Source organism: Opisthocomus hoazin, chromosome 26, assembly GCF_030867145.1.
Source record: "Opisthocomus hoazin isolate bOpiHoa1 chromosome 26, bOpiHoa1.hap1, whole genome shotgun sequence".
Classification (NCBI taxonomy): domain Eukaryota; kingdom Metazoa; phylum Chordata; class Aves; order Opisthocomiformes; family Opisthocomidae; genus Opisthocomus; species Opisthocomus hoazin.
The window spans coordinates 7,585,446-7,604,987 of NC_134439.1; the positions used below are offsets into that span (position 1 = coordinate 7,585,446).

General features: G+C 53.4%; 3 protein-coding genes across 3 annotated transcripts; all 3 read left to right on the forward strand.

Annotated features, from left to right (window-relative positions):
• Positions 1-1,753: 1,753 nt before the first annotated feature.
• Positions 1,754-4,511, forward strand: LOC142364264 (cyclin-Y-like protein 1-B). The gene is given in 9 exon segments (XM_075443573.1): positions 1,754-1,778; positions 2,532-2,564; positions 2,797-2,828; positions 2,892-3,023; positions 3,025-3,257; positions 3,259-3,353; positions 3,356-3,443; positions 3,445-3,569; positions 4,462-4,511. Coding segments are annotated over 9 exon segments (813 nt in total).
• Positions 4,512-5,892: 1,381 nt separating this feature from the next.
• On the forward strand, positions 5,893-9,571 carry LOC142364265 (cyclin-Y-like protein 1-B). The gene is given in 10 exon segments (XM_075443574.1): positions 5,893-5,925; positions 7,032-7,041; positions 7,164-7,225; positions 8,496-8,540; positions 8,773-8,796; positions 8,868-9,232; positions 9,234-9,328; positions 9,331-9,418; positions 9,420-9,437; positions 9,439-9,571. Coding segments are annotated over 10 exon segments (873 nt in total).
• A 1,609-nt stretch (positions 9,572-11,180) lies between these two features.
• On the forward strand, positions 11,181-12,841 carry LOC142364266 (uncharacterized). The gene is given in 5 exon segments (XM_075443575.1): positions 11,181-11,256; positions 11,368-11,429; positions 12,069-12,125; positions 12,128-12,223; positions 12,515-12,841. Coding segments are annotated over 5 exon segments (618 nt in total).
• The last annotated feature ends 6,701 nt before the right edge of the window (positions 12,842-19,542 follow it).

The following is a 19,542-nucleotide window of genomic DNA, read 5'->3' on the forward strand; positions in this document are numbered from 1 at the left end:
GAAATTCAACAGACTCTCATTCTGGAAATTACAGAAGCCTTCCTATGGGGAAGCACGTGGCATCAGCCAGGAAATGAAAAGGCAGCAGTGCAGGAAGCCAGGACACAGCCCATGCCATTAGCTGAGACATTCTGCATTTGACGTGAACTTGTCAGAAAATTATTGCTTCCCCAAAGGCTGCCTCTGGGCCTGAGGCAGTGCAGGACTACTATAAAAGGCAGCCCAACTCTTGGCTCTCTCATTCACTTCCCTTGCCTCCTTCTTGTTGGGAATCAGGTGAGTCTGAGGCCTCTTCTCGTCCTCCTTCAAGACCAATTCTTTCCTTGATATCTGGCTCAGCTGACAGGGGCTGTCCTAGCCCAGGGCTGGTTGCTGATTCTCATGGGAGAGGGAAAGGGAGAGAAGGTTTTCCCCTGAGAGAGCCTGGGGCTTAGCTGTTGTTGTTCCTGGGGCTTTCAGCTGGACAGCCTGTGGTGGGCAAGTAGGGGCCTTGGCTTCCCCAAGGTTGGGTGCAGTGCTGCTGCTCATGTGTTTCTGTTTTCTGCTTCCCCCTGCCCTCTCTCACAGGTGCCCCTCCAGCCCCAGAACATGTCCTGCTGCAACCCGTGCCTGCCATGCCAGCCCTGCGGCCCGACCCCGCTGGCCAACAGCTGCAATGAGCCCTGTGTCAGGCAGTGCCAGAGCTCCAATGTTGTCATCCAGCCCTCCGCCGTGGTGGTGACCCTGCCTGGACCCATCCTCAGCTCCTTCCCACAGAACACCGTTGTGGGATCCTCCACCTCCGCCGCTGTTGGCAGCATCCTCAGCTGTGATGGAGTGCCCATCTCTTCTGGAGGCTTTGACCTCTCCTGCATTACCAGCCGCTACTGTGGCAGCAGATGTCGACCCTGCTAAAGCTGCTGGCAGCTTCCTCGGGCAAGAACCTCCAAGACCTCAGAACATGGTGCTCGACAGAAGATAGAGATTTGGGGCATTGGATTTAGAGATTCGGGCCAATCTTTCCTGCTTCCACTCTTCTCTCTCTCTTTGCCTTGCTGTCACTGTCTCCCAGCACCAGCTTGGCGGGGACATGTTGGCTTCCCTCCCTCTGCAGGGCAGGCAGATGGACACCCTGCTGAAGCTCCACCGCATCTCAGTGGCTGCCCCTGGTGCTCCCTATGAGCCACCTCCTTTTCTTTTTCAGACTCATTAAAGTCGTGCTGCATCCAAACCTGGGACTCTGACTCCTCCTCTCTTCTGTGGCAGGTCTTCCAGTCTGCTCAGGAAAAAAGTGATTGTTTGGAGAGGATTAGGTTAGGCGTAAAAGAAGACTCTCCCTTAGTCCCAGAGGAAAAGGAGGATAGGACTCAGTGCACTGGGTTGCCTGGTGTGCCCCGTGTCTTGGACCTGAGGAAGACATTCCTGGCTACTCCACAGACAATGGCCATCAGTCAGCCTTGCTGCATCTGTTCCCAGATGGGCCTGGAGCACTGGGCCCTGGAGCATGTTCTGTCAATGGGGAGCCCAACAACTGCTGTCCTGGAGTGAGGAGCCCATGGCTGTGGGAGGCCAAGGGATGGGGTCAGCAGCCCCTCTGGCTCTTGGGGAAGGGATGTCCTCTAGGCCTGGATGGAGCTGTGCTGCGGGAGGAGTCTCAAGCAGACAATGGCTCCAAAGGGTGGCAGAAGTGGGGATATGGAGACAATAATACCTGGGGACAGCCCACAGCCTCATCTCCCCCTCTCCTTCCTTTCCATTGCCTCATCTCGGGTCCATGGCCACCGCACACAGGAGCACAGGTAAATGGTGTAGGTACCTCATATAGTCAGTCCCTGAGCGCCTGGCAGGGCCCAACTGCTCTCCAGATCTGCAGGGCTGAGGCACTTCACCAGCTGGTACTGGTATCAGCCACACAATGGAGTCACCACTCCTTGTGAATCCAGCAGCCCCATGGGCCACTGCAGCTCCAGGAGAGTACCCAGTGCCCAGACACCCATGGCTGCTCTCTGGTCCTTGGTCTCCTCCAAGCCTGGGGCAGCTTGCCTGGGCTTCTCAGGCTCCACCACTGCCAGACTCACTACCAACTCCAGAAAGGCTCTGTGCAAGAGCTGTTGCCCCCTCCATTCCCACTGGGACATTGTGGTGACAGCGGGACCCTTTTCTGTGCTCAGCAGCTTCTCTCATCTCTCTCTGCTGGACCATTCTCAGCCCTCTTGCTTTGCCTGGTATTCTTGGGCACCAGCTGGACCAAAACACTTTGCATATCACAGGCCTTGGCCAGCTGGGCTCAAATCAATGGCTCAGGCACACAGTCCCCCCCAAACCATGTGAAGTTTCACTCACACTTCTCCTCCAGCCTATGGTTTTGGGGCTGAGGCACCATCTTTCTTCGTCTCACTGGGCACTGGGCAACTTCTTGCTGTGCCCAGAAATCAAGGCGTCACCTTCTCCTTGATAAGACTTGCCGTCCCAGCACTGGAGTCAGTTGCCAGCACCCAGGCATCTCCAGGTCCTCCTCACTGTGTGCGTGACGCTCACAGGTATCCCCACAGGTCGAGAATCGGTCGCGCCCCAGGGACACCAAGGTACAGGACAGGTACCAACCCAAGCGTAGCACAAACGCTGGGGATGACCTTGCCCATACCAAGCTGCCCAGGCTCCCCAAGTGCTCTGAGCTCTGATCACACCACCACTGCTCCTCACATGCAGGCCAGGGCCTTCCCAGCACTGCAGTCCTTGGCTGATGGAGATTGGTCACTGCCCCTTATCTGCTCCATGTGGCTTCTTGTGATGAGTGAGCCTCTTTCCTCTTTGCAGCTGCTCTTAAAGCAGCGGACGACTGTGATGCGGTCCCCCTGAGCCTTCTGTTCTTCAGGGAGAAAAGACTGAACTCCGTCAGTCTTTCCTCACAGGACAGGTTCTCCAATCCTTTGGTCCTCTTTGTCACACACAAGGTGGTGGCAGTAGGCAGCAGATCAGGATCAACAGAGGCCGAGTCAGAGGACTTGCATCCCAGCAGTGGCAGCCCCCACCTCCAACACATCCAGTGACCAGGTCTTCCTAGGTGATTCAGCCTTGGATTCTAATCCATCTGATCATCCCAGAGCAAGCACAATCTTCCTAGACAAATCTCAAACAGATGTGCCGGACAAGAGGCGGAAGAGCCATATCAACCAAGTTTCTCCTGGGCAGCTTGCAGAAATATACACCTCACGCTCAACAATATTTGCAGACAGCTGCACAGTCAGTCAACCTAACCTCAGAAGCACAACAAAGTGCGACATTACCAATAGTCTACCATGAAAAGGACAGAGATTCAGAGAGAGGATTGGATCTTTCTGAGGAAAAATCTCATCCTCTCCCACAGGAAGAAGTTCCGATGGCTACTACAGGCGTGGCGCTGATCACAAGCGCATCACCTGGTTGGTTCAGACCCGTTTCAGTGCTTCCCGGTTGAAGATGCAATTTGGTGTACTTGGAAAGGCTTATAGTCTATGTAGAGATTTATATACACCCTAGTAGCTGTAAGGAGAAAGTCCTAGGAGCTAGAACGCTGGCTTCTAAAGCAGGGATCATAGAATCACAGAATGGTAGGGTTTGGAAGGGACCTCTGGGGATCATCTAGTCCAATCCACATGTCAAAGCAGGTTCAACCAGAGCAGGCTGCACAGGACATCGTCCAGGAGGGGTTTGAATATCTCCAGAGAAGGAGAATCCACGACACCTCTGGGCAGTTTTTTCCAGTGCTCCATCACCCTCAAATTAAGCAAGTTCTTCCTCGTGTTCAGGTGGAACTTTCTATGCATCAGTCTGTGCTTGTTGCCCCTTGTCCTGTCACTGGGCACCCCGGAAAAGAGTATGGCCACATCCTCTTGATACCCACCCTTAAGATATTTCTAAGCATTTGTGAGATCCCCTCTCAGTCTTCTTCAGGCTAAACAAGCCCAGCTCCCTCAGTATTTTCTCATAAGAAAGATGCTCCCGTGCCCTAACCATTTTTGTAGACCTCTGCTGGACTCTCTCTACTAGGTCTAGTTTTCATGGAGATGTTTTGCTTGAGGAGCTCCCTCTGTGCCTGTTCATAATACCAGATAGCAGGAGGAGAAGCCCAGCTCCCACTGGAATGTATAATGTCCTCAGTGACACATTAGGGCAATGATCCAGTGGGATGTTGTTGCTTAGCCCCAGCTGGCAACAAAGAACCATGCAGTCGCTCTGTTGCTCCTCTTCCTGGTGGGGTGGGGAGGAGACTGGCAAGAAAAAGGCAAAACTTGTGGGCTGGCGTAAAGACACTTTAACAGAACAGCAAAGAAAGAGAACGGTCACAACAATAATACTGATAAAAAGAATATAGAAAGCAAGAAACACACAGTGCAATTTTCTCACCGCCCAATGCCCAGCTAGCTCCGAGCAGTGATTACCCTCCCCTGGCAGCGATTGCCCTCCCCTCCTAGCTTCTTGTGAAAACTGACCCTATCGCAGCTGAAGCTGGGGCAGTGGTGTACATGACACACCTGCTGACACAAGGCTGAGTTCTGTGCTCTCTTGCCACAGAGAACAAGGGAACGATGGGCCATGCATGCCCCATGCAAGGATCTGCCTCAGTTGAGCTTTTCGTTGTCTGCATTTATTTTGGTTCATTGCCACACCAATAGATAGGAGAAGAAAAGCTACAGCATCCCTTTACATCAACTGCTATGGCTGAAGTTCAAGAGCGAAAAAACACAATGGGATTAGTTTTAAGGTGTCTCCCTCTCGAGACAAGACAACCCCAGCTGCTGCCAGAGAGGATGAATGTGCCTGCAGTTACTAATAGTGGTCAAGAGGAACAGATTGTTGGCAGGTAAATGAAATGGCTCATGTGGCTGAAGCCTCCCAGCAGCACTAGCTGGGAATGGTCTCAGCAAGGTCAACAAGGGGAAGAGGGCAGCCCTCAGCTGAACTAACGCTCGGTTGGATCAGTCCAACTGTCCTGTATCTCAAGGCTGAGCAACCTCTGTACCCCTCTCCCTTTAGTCCAATACCCATGTGGTGTGAGGTCTCGGCCCTTGCCTGACTTAGCAACAGGCTGACGAGCTGTAAAAGCGCATCCGGCATTGGCATGTACATGAGGAGCCTGTGTCCTAGCCCAGTGACCAGCAACACTGCCCCCTAAGGGGCTCCACTCAGTGACACAGGTCTACATGAAGTGGGCAGGCTTGCTTGGCATTTCTCCCTTCACAAAGCAAGAAACGATGGGTGCAGGAGGCAGACACTGCATTTCATTGCTAGTTCTCAGTGAACCTCCGTACCAGGGTGAAGCCATAACCAGTCAGCTGTAGATTCCATTCATTACGTCAGGAGGAACCTTCTACTCTGTGCATCTTGTCAACACACCAAGCAAAAGTCTCCCTACTATGACCTGAACACGCCCTCTTGGAGGGTCACACAAGTACAGACAGACACGCATGTGCTCATACACACCTGCACGGAATAATGCAAAAGTCTGTGTGCTCACATAAAGCCAGCCTAGAGTCCAGCACTAACGCACATAAAAGCAGGAAAATATCAGCGAGAGTGGACTCTGCTGAGGAGATGCTGGGGACACACTGGCAGAACCAGACTCAAATGCCTCAGGGAAAAACCAGGCCCCAGACATGCTCCTGCTAATGTACAGGGACTGCACAGGGAGGGAAAGAGGCCAATGGGCCCCAAAAATTTTCCCAACAACATTGTGAGTGTTGCAATAGCGTCCAACACACCCAGCAGAAGCCCACCTGCATGCAACAAGGAGTAACCACCAGAGAGAGGTGGGAGGAGCAAGAGAAAAGGGCGTGGCATGTCCTCATACATGGGAGTCCTTGGGCATGTGGACCAGAAGCAGGAGAGCGGTGCCTATTTCCTGACAGCTTTGCCACAAACAAGCCCACAGGAATGACCCAGGTGCACATCACCTGCCCGCACAGGGTGCCACCAACACTTGAGCTGAGTCTTCTGCCTGCAATGATGTCTTTCTGTCCTGGAAATTCAACAGACTCTCATTCTGGAAATTACAGAAGCCTTCCTATGGGGAAGCACGTGGCATCAGCCAGGAAATGAAAAGGCAGCAGTGCAGGAAGCCAGGACACAGCCCATGCCATTAGCTGAGACACTCTGCATTTGACGTGAACTTGTCAGAAAATTATTACTTCCCCAAAGGCTGCCTCTGGGCCTGAGGCAGTGCAGGACTACTACAAAAGGCAGCCCAACTCTTGGCTCTCTCATTCACTTCCCTTGCCTCCCTCTTGTTGGGAATCAGGTGAGTCTGAGGCCTCTTCTCGTCCTCCTCCAAGACCAATTCTTTCCTTGATATCTGGCTCAGCTGACAGGGGCTGTCCTAGCCCAGGGCTGGTTGCTGATTCTCATGGGAAAGGGAAAGGGAGAGAAGTTTTTCCCCTGAGAGAGCCTGGTGCTTAGCTGTTGTTGTTCCTGGGGCTTTCAGCTGGACAGCCTGTGGTGGGCAAGTAGGGGCCTTGGCTTCCCCAAGGTTGGGTGCAGTGCTGCTGCTCATGTGTTTCTGTTTTCTGCGTCCCCCTGCCCTCTCTCACAGGTGCCCCTCCAGCCCAGAGACATGTCCTGCTGCACCCCGTGCCTGCCATGCCAGCCCTGCGGCCCGACCCCGCTGGCCAACAGCTGCAATGAGCCCTGTGTCAGGCAGTGCCAGAGCTCCAATGTTGTCATCCAGCCCTCCGCTGTGGTGGTGACCCTGCCCGGACCCATCCTCAGCTCCTTCCCACAGAACACCGTTGTGGGATCCTCCACCTCCGCCGCTGTTGGCAGCATCCTCAGCTGTGATGGAGTGCCCATCTCTTCTGGAGGCTTTGACCTCTCCTGCATTACCAGTCGCTACTGTGGCAGCAGATGTCGACCCTGCTAAAGCTGCTGGCAGCTTCCTCGGGCAAGAACCTCCAAGACCTCAGAACATGGTGCTCGACAGAAGATAGAGCTTTGGGGCATTGGATTTAGAGATTCGGGCCGATCTTTCCTGCTTCCACTCTTCTCTCTCTCTTTGCCTTGCTGTCACTGTCTCCCAGCACCAGCTTGGTGGGGACATGTTGGCTTCCCTCCCTCTGCAGGGCAGGCAGATGGACACCCTGCTGAATCTCCACCGCATCTCAGTGGCTGCCCCTGGTGCTCCCTATGAGCCACCTCCTTTTCTTTTTCAGACTCATTAAAGTCGTGCTGCATCCAAACCTGGGACTCTGACTCCTCCTCTCTTCTGTGGCAGGTCTTCCAGTCTGCTCAGGAAAAAAGTGATTGTTTGGAGAGGATTAGGTTAGGCGTAAAAGAAGACTCTCCCTTAGTCCCAGAGGAAAAAGAGGATAGGACTCAGTGCACTGGGTTGCCTGGTGTGCCCCGTGTCTTGGACCTGAGGAAGACATTCCTGGCTACTCCACAGACAATGGCCATCAGTCAGCCTTGCTGCATCTGTTCCCAGATGGGCCTGGAGCACTGGGCCCTGGAGCATGTTCTGTCAATGGGGAGCCCAACAACTGCTGTCCTGGAGTGAGGAGCCCATGGCTGTGGGAGGCCAAGGGATGGGGTCAGCAGCCCCTCTGGCTCTTGGGGAAGGGATGTCCTCTAGGCCTGGATGGAGCTGTGCTGCGGGAGGAGTCTCAAGCAGACAATGGCTCCAAAGGGTGGCAGAAGTGGGGATATGGAGACAATAATACCTGGGGACAGCCCACAGCCTCATCTCCCCCTCTCCTTCCTTTCCATTGCCTCATCTCGGGTCCATGGCCACCGCACACAGGAGCACAGGTAAATGGTGTAGGTACCTCATATAGTCCCTGAGCGCCTGGCAGGGCCCAACTGCTCTCCAGATCTGCAGGGCTGAGGCACTTCACCAGCTGGTACTGGTATCAGCCACACAATGGAGTCACCACTCCTTGTGAATCCAACAGCCCCATGGGCCACTGCAGCTCCAGGAGAGTACCCAGTGCCCAGACACCCATGGCTGCTCTCTGGTCCTTGGTCTCCTCCAAGCCTGGGGCAGCTTGCCTGGGCTTCTCAGGCTCCACCACTGCCAGACTCACTACCAACTCCAGAAAGGCTCTGTGCAAGAGCTGTTGCCCCCTCCATTCCCACTGGGACATTGTGGTGACAGTGGGACCCTTTTCTGTGCTCAGCAGCTTCTCTCATCTCTCTCTGCTGGACCATTCTCAGCCCTCTTGCTTTGCCTGATATTCTTGGGCACCAGCTGGACCAAAATACTTTGCATATCACAGGCCTTGGCCAGCTGGGCTCAAATCAATGGCTCAGGCACACAGTCCCCCCCAAACCATGTGAAGTTTCACTCACACTTCTCCTCCAGCCTATGGTTTTGGGGCTGAGGCACCATCTTTCTTCGTCTCACTGGGCACTGGGCAACTTCTTGCTGTGCCCAGAAATCAAGGCGTCACCTGCTCCTTGATAAGACCTGCCGTCCCAGCACTGGAGTCAGTTGCCAGCACCCAGGCATCTCCAGGTCCTCCTCACTGTGTGCGTGACGCTCACAGGTATCCCCACAGGTCGAGAATCGGTCGCGCCCCAGGGACACCAAGGTACAGGACAGGTACCAACCCAAGCGTAGCACAAATGCTGGGGATGACCTTGCCCATACCAAGCTGCCCAGGCTCCCCAAGTGCTCTGAGCTCTGATCACACCACCACTGCTCCTCACATGCAGGCCAGGGCCTTCCCAGCACTGCAGTCCTTGGCTGATGGAGATTGGTCACTGCCCCTTATCTGCTCCATGTGGCTTCTTGTGATGAGTGAGCCTCTTTCCTCTTTGCAGCTGCTCTTAAAGCAGCAGACGACTGTGATGCGGTCCCCCTGAGCCTTCTGTTCTTCAGGGAGAAAAGACTGAACTCCGTCAGTCTTTCCTCACAGGACAGGTTCTCCAATCCTTTGGTCCTCTTTGACACACACAAGGTGGTGGCAGTAGGCAGCAGATCAGGATCAACAGAGGCCGAGTCAGAGGACTTGCATCCCAGCAGTGGCAGCCCCCACCTCCAACACATCAGTGACCAGGTCTTCCTAGGTGATTCAGCCTTGGATTCTAATCCATCTGATCATCCCAGAGCAAGCACAATCTTCCTAGACAAATCTCAAACAGATGTGCCGGACAAGAGGCGGAAGAGCCATATCAACCAAGTTTCTCCTGGGCAGCTTGCAGAAATATACACCTCACGCTCAACAATATTTGCAGACAGCTGCACAGTCAGTCAACCTAACCTCAGAAGCACAACAAAGTGCGACATTACCAATAGTCTACCATGAAAAGGACAGAGATTCAGAGAGAGGATTGGATCTTTCTGAGGAAAAATCTCATCCTCTCCCACAGGAAGAAGTTCCGATGGCTACTACAGGCGTAGCGCTGATCACAAGCGCATCACCTGGTTGGTTCAGACCCGTTTCAGTGCTTCCCGGTTGAAGATGCAATTTGGTGTACTTGGAAAGGCTATGTAGAGATTTATATACACCCTAGTAGCTGTAAGGAGAAAGTCCTAGGAGCTAGAACGCTGGCTTCTAAAGCAGGGATCATAGAATCACAGAATGGTAGGGTTTGGAAGGGACCTCTAGGGATCATCTAGTCCAATCCACATGTCAAAGCAGGTTCAACTAGAGCAGGCTGCACAGGACATCGTCCAGGAGGGGTTTGAATATCTCCAGAGAAGGAGAATCCACGACACCTCTGGGCAGTTTTTTCCAGTGCTCCATCACCCTCAAATTAAGCAAGTTCTTCCTCGTGTTCAGGTGGAACTTTCTATGCATCAGTCTGTGCTTGTTGCCCCTTGTCCTGTCACTGGGCACCCCGGAAAAGAGTATGGCCACATCCTCTTGATACCCACCCTTAAGATATTTCTAAGCATTTGTGAGATCCCCTCTCAGTCTTCCTCAGGCTAAACAAGCCCAGCTCCCTCAGTATTTTCTCATAAGAAAGATGCTCCCGTGCCCTAACCATTTTTGTAGACCTCCGCTGGACTCTCTCTACTAGGTCTAGTTTTCATGGAGATGTTTTGCTTGAGGAGCTCCCTCTGTGCCTGTTCATAATACCAGATAGCAGGAGGAGAAGCCCAGCTCCCACTGGAATGTATAATGTCCTCAGTGACACATTAGGGCAATGATCCAGTGGGATGTTGTTGCTTAGCCCCAGCTGGCAAAAAAGAACCATGCAGTCGCTCTGTCGCTCCTCTTCCTGGTGGGGTGGGGAGGAGACCGGCAAGAAAAAGGCAAAACTTGTGGGCTGGCGCAAAGACACTTTAACAGAACAGCAAAGAAAGAGAACGGTCACAACAATAATACTGATAAAAAGAATATAGAAAGCAAGAAACACACAGTGCAATTTTCTCACCGCCCAATGCCCAGCTAGCTCCGAGCAGTGATTACCCTCCCCTGGCAGCGATTGCCCTCCCCTCCTAGCTTCTTGTGAAAACTAACCCTATCGCAGCTGAAGCTGGGGCAGTGGTGTACATGACACACCTGCTGACACAAGGCTGAGTTCTGTGCTCTCTTGCCACAGAGAACAAGGGAACGATGGGCCATGGATGCCCCATGCAAGCATCTGCCTCAGTTGAGCTTTTCGTTGTCTGCATTTATTTTGGTTCATTGCCACACCAATAGATAGGAGAAGAAAAGCTACAGCATCCCTTTACATCAACTGCTATGGCTGAAGTTCAAGAGCGAAAAAACACAATGGGATTAGTTTTAAGGTGTCTCCCTCTCGAGACAAGACAACCCCAGCTGCTGCCAGAGAGGATGAATGTGCCTGCAGTTACTAATAGTGGTCAAGAGGAACAGATTGTTGGCAGGTAAATGAAATGGCTCATGTGGCTGAAGCCTCCCAGCAGCACTAGCTGGGAATGGTCTCAGCAAGGCCAACAAGGGGAAGAGGGCAGCCCTCAGCTGAACTAACGCTCGGTTGGATCAGTCCAACTGTCCTGTATCTCAAGGCTGAGCAACCTCCCTACCCCTCTCCCTTTAGTCCAATACCCATGTGGTGTGAGGTCTCGGCCCTTGCCTGACTTAGCAACAGGCTGACGAGCTGTAAAAGCGCATCCGGCATTGGCATGTACATGAGCAGCCTGTGTCCTAGCCCAGTGACCAGCAACACTGCCCCCTAAGGGGCTCCACTCAGTGACACAGGTCTACATGAAGTGGGCAGGCTTGCTTGGCCTTTCTCCCTTCACAAAGCAAGAAACGATGGGTGCAGGACGCAGACACTGCATTTCATTGCTAGTTCTCAGTGAACCTCCGTACCAGGGTGAAGCCATAACCAGTCAGCTGTAGATTCCATTCATTACGTCAGGAGGAACCTTCTACTCTGTGCATCTTGTCAACACACCAAGCAAAAGTCTCCCTACTATGACCTGAACACGCCCTCTTGGAGGGTCACACAAGTACAGACAGACACACATGTGCTCATACACACCTGCACGGAATAATGCAAAAGTCTGTGTGCTCACATAAAGCCAGCCTAGAGTCCAGTACTTATACACATAAAAGCAGGAAAATATCAGCGAGAGTGGACTCTGCTGAGGAGATGCTGGGGACACACTGGCAGAACCAGACTCAAATGCCTCAGGGAAAACCAGGCCCCAGACATGCTCCTGCTAATGTACAGGGACTGCACAGGGAGGGAAAGAGGCCAATGAGCCCAGAAAAATTTTCCCAACAGCATTGTGAGTGTTGCTATAGCGTCCAACACACCCAGCAGAAGCCCACCTGCGTGCAACAAGGAGTAACCACCAGAGAGAGGTGGGAGGAGCAAGAGAAAAGGGCGTGGCATGTCCTCATACATGGGAGTCCTTGGGCATGTGGACGAGAAGCAGGAGAGCGGTGCCTATTTCCTGACAGCTTTGCCACAAACAAGCCCACAGGAATGACCCAGGTGCACATCACCTGCCCGCACAGGGTGCCACCAGCACTTGAGCTGAGTCTTCTGCCTGCAATGATGTCTTTCTGTCCTGGAAATTCAACAGACTCTCATTCTGGAAATTACAGAAGCCTTCCTATGGGGAAGCACGTGGCATCAGCCAGGAAATGAAAAGGCAGCAGTGCAGGAAGCCAGGACACAGCCCATGCCATTAGCTGAGACACTCTGCATTTGACGTGAACTTGTCAGAAAATTATTACTTCCCCAAAGGCTGCCTCTGGGCCTGAGGCAGTGCAGGACTACTACAAAAGGCAGCCCAACTCTTGGCTCTCTCATTCACTTCCCTTGCCTCCTTCTTGTTGGGAATCAGGTGAGTCTGAGGCCTCTTCTCGTCCTCCTCCAAGACCAATTCTTTCCTTGATATCTGGCTCAGCTGACAGGGGCTGTCCTAGCCCAGGGCTGGTTGCTGATTCTCATGGGAAAGGGAAAGGGAGAGAAGGTTTTCCCCTGAGAGAGCCTGGGGCTTAGCTGTTGTTGTTCCTGGGGCTTTCAGCTGGACAGCCTGTGGTGGGCAAGTAGGGGCCTTGGCTTCCCCAAGGTTGGGTGCAGTGCTGCTGCTCATGTGTTTCTGTTTTCTGCTTCCCCCTGCCCTCTCTCACAGGTGCCCCTCCAGCCCAGAGACATGTCCTGCTGCAACCCGTGCCTGCCATGCCAGCCCTGCGGCCCGACCCCGCTGGCCAACAGCTGCAATGAGCCCTGTGTCAGGCAGTGCCAGAGCTCCAATGTTGTCATCCAGCCCTCCGCCGTGGTGGTGACCCTGCCCGGACCCATCCTCAGCTCCTTCCCACAGAACACCGTTGTGGGATCCTCCACCTCCGCCGCTGTTGGCAGCATCCTCAGCTGTGATGGAGTGCCCATCTCTTCTGGAGGCTTTGACCTCTCCTGCATTACCAGCCGCTACTGTGGCAGCAGATGTCGACCCTGCTAAAGCTGCTGGCAGCTTCCTCGGGCAAGAACCTCCAAGACCTCAGAACATGGTGCTCGACAGAAGATAGAGCTTTGGGGCATTGGATTTAGAGATTCGGGCCAATCTTTCCTGCTTCCACTCTTCTCTGTCTCTTTGCCTTGCTGTCACTGTCTCCCAGCACCAGCTTGGTGGGGACATGTTGGCTTCCCTCCCTCTGCAGGGCAGGCAGATGGACACCCTGCTGAAGCTCCACCGCATCTCAGTGGCTGCCCCTGGTGCTCCCTATGAGCCACCTCCTTTTCTTTTTCAGACTCATTAAAGTCGTGCTGCATCCAAACCTGGGACTCTGACTCCTCCTCTCTTCTGTGGCAGGTCTTCCAGTCCGCTCAGGAAAAAAGTGATTGTTTGGAGAGGATTAGGTTAGGCGTAAAAGAAGACTCTCCCTTAGTCCCAGAGGAAAAAGAGGATAGGACTCAGTGCACTGGGTTGCCTGGTGTGCCCCGTGTCTTGGACCTGAGGAAGACATTCCTGGCTACTCCACAGACAATGGCCATCAGTCAGCCTTGCTGCATCTGTTCCCAGATGGGCCTGGAGCACTGGGCCCTGGAGCATGTTCTGTCAATGGGGAGCCCAACAACTGCTGTCCTGGAGTGAGGAGCCCATGGCTGTGGGAGGCCAAGGGATGGGGTCAGCAGCCCCTCTGGCTCTTGGGGAAGGGATGTCCTCTAGGCCTGGATGGAGCTGTGCTGCGGGAGGAGTCTCAAGCAGACAATGGCTCCAAAGGGTGGCAGAAGTGGGGATATGGAGACAATAATACCTGGGGACAGCCCACAGCCTCATCTCCCCCTCTCCTTCCTTTCCATTGCCTCATCTCGGGTCCATGGCCACCGCACACAGGAGCACAGGTAAATGGTGTAGGTACCTCATATAGTCAGTCCCTGAGCGCCTGGCAGGGCCCAACTGCTCTCCAGATCTGCAGGGCTGAGGCAATTCACCAGCTGATACTGGTATCAGGCACACAATGGAGTCACCACTCCTTGTGAATCCAGCAGCCCCATGGGCCACTGCAGCTCCAGGAGAGTACCCAGTGCCCAGACACCCATGGCTGCTCTCTGGTCCTTGGTCTCCTCCAAGCCTGGGGCAGCTTGCCTGGGCTTCTCAGGCTCCACCACTGCCAGACTCACTACCAACTCCAGAAAGGCTCTGTGCAAGAGCTGTTGCCCCCTCCATTCCCACTGGGACATTGTGGTGACAGTGGGACCCTTTTCTGTGCTCAGCAGCTTCTCTCATCTCTCTCTGCTGGACCATTCTCAGCCCTCTTGCTTTGCCTGGTATTCTTGGGCACCAGCTGGACCAAAATACTTTGCATATCACAGGCCTTGGCCAGCTGGGCTCAAATCAGTGGCTCAGGCACACAGTCCCCCCCAAACCATGTGAAGTTTCACTCACACTTCTCCTCCAGCCTATGGTTTTGGGGCTGAGGCACCATCTTTCTTCATCTCACTGGGCACTGGGCACCTTCTTGCTGTGCCCAGAAATCAAGGCGTCACCTTCTCCTTGATAAGACCTGCCGTCCCAGCACTGGAGTCAGTTGCCAGCACCCAGGCATCTCCAGGTCCTCCTCACTGTGTGCGTGACGCTCACAGGTATCCCCACAGGTCGAGAATCGGTCGCGCCCCAGGGACACCAAGGTACAGGACAGGTACCAACCCAAGCGTAGCACAAATGCTGGGGATGACCTTGCCCATACCAAGCTGCCCAGGCTCCCCAAGTGCTCTGAGCTCTGATCACACCACCACTGCTCCTCACATGCAGGCCAGGGCCTTCCCAGCACTGCAGTCCTTGGCTGATGGAGATTGGTCACTGCCCCTTATCTGCTCCACGTGGCTTCTTGTGATGAGTGAGCCTCTTTCCTCTTTGCAGCTGCTCTTAAAGCAGCGGACGACTGTGATGCGGTCCCCCTGAGCCTTCTGTTCTTCAGGGAGAAAAGACTGAACTCCGTCAGTCTTTCCTCACAGGACAGGTTCTCCAATCCTTTGGTCCTCTTTGACACACACAAGGTGGTGGCAGTAGGCAGCAGATCAGGATCAACAGAGGCCGAGTCAGAGGACTTGCATCCCAGCAGTGGCAGCCCCCACCTCCAACACATCAGTGACCAGGTCTTCCTAGGTGATTCAGCCTTGGATTCTAATCCATCTGATCATCCCAGAGCAAGCACAATCTTCCTAGACAAATCTCAAACAGATGTGCCGGACAAGAGGCGGAAGAGCCATATCAACCAAGTTTCTCCTGGGCAGCTTGCAGAAATATACACCTCACGCTCAACAATATTTGCAGACAGCTGCACAGTCAGTCAACCTAACCTCAGAAGCACAACAAAGTGCGACATTACCAATAGTCTACCATGAAAAGGACAGAGATTCAGAGAGAGGATTGGATCTTTCTGAGGAAAAATCTCATCCTCTCCCACAGGAAGAAGTTCCGATGGCTACTACAGGCGTGGCGCTGATCACAAGCGCATCACCTGGTTGGTTCAGACCCGTTTCAGTGCTTCCCGGTTGAAGATGCAATTTGGTGTACTTGGAAAGGCTATGTAGAGATTTATATACACCCTAGTAGCTGTAAGGAGAAAGTCCTAGGAGCTAGAACGCTGGCTTCTAAAGCAGGGAACATAGAATCACAGAATGGTAAAGTTTGGAAGGGACCTCTGGGGATCATCTAGTCCAATCCACATGTCAAAGCAGGTTCAACTAGAGCAGGCTGCACAGGACATCGTCCAGGAGGCGTTTGAATATCTTCAGAGAAGGAGAATCCACGACACCTCTGGGCAGTTTTTTCCAGTGCTCCATCACCCTCAAATTAAGCAAGTTCTTCCTCGTGTTCAGGTGGAACTTTCTATGCATCAGTCTGTGCTTGTTGCCCCTTGTCCTGTCACTGGGCACCCCGGAAAAGAGTATGGCCACATCCTCTTGATACCCACCCTTAAGATATTTCTAAGCATTTGTGAGATCCCCTCTCAGTCTTCTTCAGGCTAAACAAGCCCAGCTCCCTCAGTATTTTCTCATAAGAAAGATGCTCCCGTGCCCTAACCATTTTTGTAGACCTCTGCTGGACTCTCTCTACTAGGTCTAGTTTTCATGGAGATGTTTTGCTTGAGGAGCTCCCTCTGTGCCTGTTCATAATACCAGATAGCAGGAGGAGAAGCCCAGCTCCCACTGGAATGTATAATGTCCTCAGTGACACATTAGGGCAATGATCCAGTGGGATGTTGTTGCTTAGCCCCAGCTGGCAACAAAGAACCATGCAGTCGCTCTATCGCTCCTCTTCTGGTGGGGTGGGGAGGAGACCGGCAAGAAAAAGGCAAAACTTGTGGGCTGGCGTAAAGACACTTTAACAGAACAGCAAAGAAAGAGAACGGTCACAACAATAATACTGATAAAAAGAATATAGAAAGCAAGAAACACACAGTGCAATTTTCTCACCGCCCAATGGCCAGCTAGCTCCGAGCAGTGATTACCCTCCCCTGGCAGCGATTGCCCTCCCCTCCTAGCTTCTTGTGAAAACTAACCCTATCGCAGCTGAAGCTGGGGCAGTGGTGTACATGACACACCTGCTGACACAAGGCTGAGTTCTGTGCTCTCTTGCCACAGAGAACAAGGGAACGATGGGCCATGCATGCCCCATGCAAGCATCTGCCTCAGTTGAGCTTTTCGTTGTCTGCATTTATTTTGGTTCATTGCCACACCAATAGATAGGAGAAGAAAAGCTACAGCATCCCTTTACATCAACTGCTATGGCTGAAGTTCAAGAGCGAAAAAACACAATGGGATTAGTTTTAAGGTGTCTCCCTCTCGAGACAAGACAACCCCAGCTGCTGCCAGAGAGGATGAATGTGCCTGCAGTTACTAATAGTGGTCAAGAGGAACAGATTGTTGGCAGGTAAATGAAATGGCTCATGTGGCTGAAGCCTCCCAGCAGCACTAGCTGGGAATGGTCTCAGCAAGGCCAACAAGGGGAAGAGGGCAGCCCTCAGCTGAACTAACACTCGGTTGGATCAGTCCAACTGTCCTGTATCTCAAGGCTGAGCAACCTCTATACCCCTCTCCCTTTAGTGCAATACCCATGTGGTGTGAGGTCTCGGCCCTTGCCTGACTTAGCAACAGGCTGACGAGCTGTAAAAGCGCATCTGGCATTGGCATGTACATGAGGAGCCTGTGTCCTAGCCCAGTGACCAGCAACACTGCCCCCTAAGGGGCTCCACTCAGTGACACAGGTCTACATGAAGTGGGCAGGCTTGCTTGGCCTTTCTCCCTTCACAAAGCAAGAAACGATGGGTGCAGGACGCAGACACTGCATTTCATTGCTAGTTCTCAGTGAATCTCCGTACCAGGGTGAAGCCATAACCAGTCAGCTGTAGATTCCATTCATTACGTCAGGAGGAACCTTCTACTCTGGGTATCTTGTCAACACACCAAGCAAAAGTCTCCCTACTATGACCTGAACACGCCCTCTTGGAGGGTCACACAAGTACAGACAGACACACATGTGCTCATACACACCTGCACGGAATAATGCAAAAGTCTGTGTGCTCACATAAAGCCAGCCTAGAGTCCAGCACTAACGCACATAAAAGCAGGAAAATATCAGCGAGAGTGGACTCTGCTGAGGAGATGCTGGGGACACACTGGCAGAACCAGACTCAAATGCCTCAGGGAAAACCAGGCCCCAGACATGCTCCTGCTAATGTACAGGGACTGCACAGGGAGGGAAAGAGGCCAATGAGCCCAGAAAAATTTTCCCAACAGCATTGTGAGTGTTGCTATAGCGTCCAACACACCCAGCAGAAGCCCACCTGCATGCAGCAAGGAGCAACCACCAGAGAGAAGTGGGAGGAGCAAGAGAAAAGGGTGTGGCATGTCCTCATACATGGGAGTCCTTAGGCATGTGGACGAGAAGCAGGAGAGCGGTGCCTATTTCCTGACAGCTTTGCCACAAACAAGCCCACAGGAATGACCCAGGTGCACATCACCTGCCCGCACAGGGTGCCACCAGCACTTGAGCTGAGTCTTCTGCCTGCAATGATGTCTTTCTGTCCTGGAAATTCAACAGACTCTCATTCTGGAAATTACAGAAGCCTTCCTATGGGGAAGCACGTGGCATCAGCCAGGAAATGAAAAGGCAGCAGTGCAGGAAGCCAGGACACAGCCCATGCCATTAGCTGAGACACTCTGCATTTGACGTGAACTTGTCAGAAAATTATTACTTCCCCAAAGGCTGCCTCTGGGCCTGAGGCAGTGCAGGACTACTACAAAAGGCAGCCCAACTCTTGGCTCTCTCATTCACTTCCCTTGCCTCCTTCTTGTTGGGAATCAGGTGAGTCTGAGGCCTCTTCTCGTCCTCCTCTAAGACCAATTCTTTCCTTGATATCTGGCTCAGCTGACAGGGGCTGTCCTAGCCCAGGGCTGGTTGCTGATTCTCACGGGAGAGGGAAAGGGAGAGAAGGTCTTCCCCTAAGAGAGCCTGGGGCTTAGCTGTTGTTGTTCCTGGGGCTTTCAGCTGGACAGCCTGTGGTGGGCAAGTAGGGGCCTTGGCTTCCCCAAGGTTGGGTGCAGTGCTGCTGCTCATGTGTTTCTGTTTTCTGCTTCCCCCTGCCCTCTCTCACAGGTGCCCCTCCAGCCCCAGAACATGTCCTGCTGCACCCCGTGCCTGCCATGCCAGCCCTGCGGCCCGACCCCGCTGGCCAACAGCTGCAATGAGCCCTGTGTCAGGCAGTGCCAGAGCTCCAATGTCGTCATCCAGCCCTCCGCCGTGGTGGTGACCCTGCCCGGACCCATCCTCAGCTCCTTCCCACAGAACACCGTTGTGGGATCCTCCACCTCCGCCGCTGTTGGCAGCATCCTCAGCTGTGATGGAGTGCCCATCTCTTCTGGAGGCTTTGACCTCTCCTGCATTACCAGCCGCTACTGTGGCAGCAGATGTCGACCCTGCTAAAGCTGCTGGCAGCTTCCTCGGGCAAGAACCTCCAAGACCTCAGAACATGGTGCTCGACAGAAGATAGAGCTTTGGGGCATTGGATTTAGAGATTCCGGCCAATCTTTCCTGCTTCCACTCTTCTCTCTCTCTTTGCCTTGCTGTCACTGTCTCCCAGCACCAGCTTGGCGGGGACATGTTGGCCTCCCTCCCTCTGCAGGGCAGGCAGATGGACACCCTGCTGAAGCTCCACCGCATCTCAGTGGCTGCCCCTGGTGCTCCCTATGAGCCACCTCCTTTTCTTTTTCAGACTCATTAAAGTCGTGCTGCATCCAAACCTGGGACTCTGACTCCTCCTCTCTTCTGTGGCAGGTCTTCCAGTCTGCTCAGGAAAAAAGTGATTGTTTGGAGAGGATTAGGTTAGGCGTAAAAGAAGACTCTCCCTTAGTCCCAGAGGAAAAGGAGGGTAGGACTCAGTGCACTGGGTTGCCTGGTGTGCCCCGTGTCTTGGACCTGAGGAAGACATTCCTGGCTACTCCACAGACAATGGCCATCAGTCAGCCTTGCTGCATCTGTTCCCAGATGGGCCTGGAGCACTGGGCCCTGGAGCATGTTCTGTCAATGGGGAGCCCAACAACTGCTGTCCTGGAGTGAGGAGCCCATGGCTGTGGGAGGCCAAGGGATGGGGTCAGCAGCCCCTCTGGCTCTTGGGGAAGGGATGTCCTCTAGGCCTGGATGGAGCTGTGCTGCGG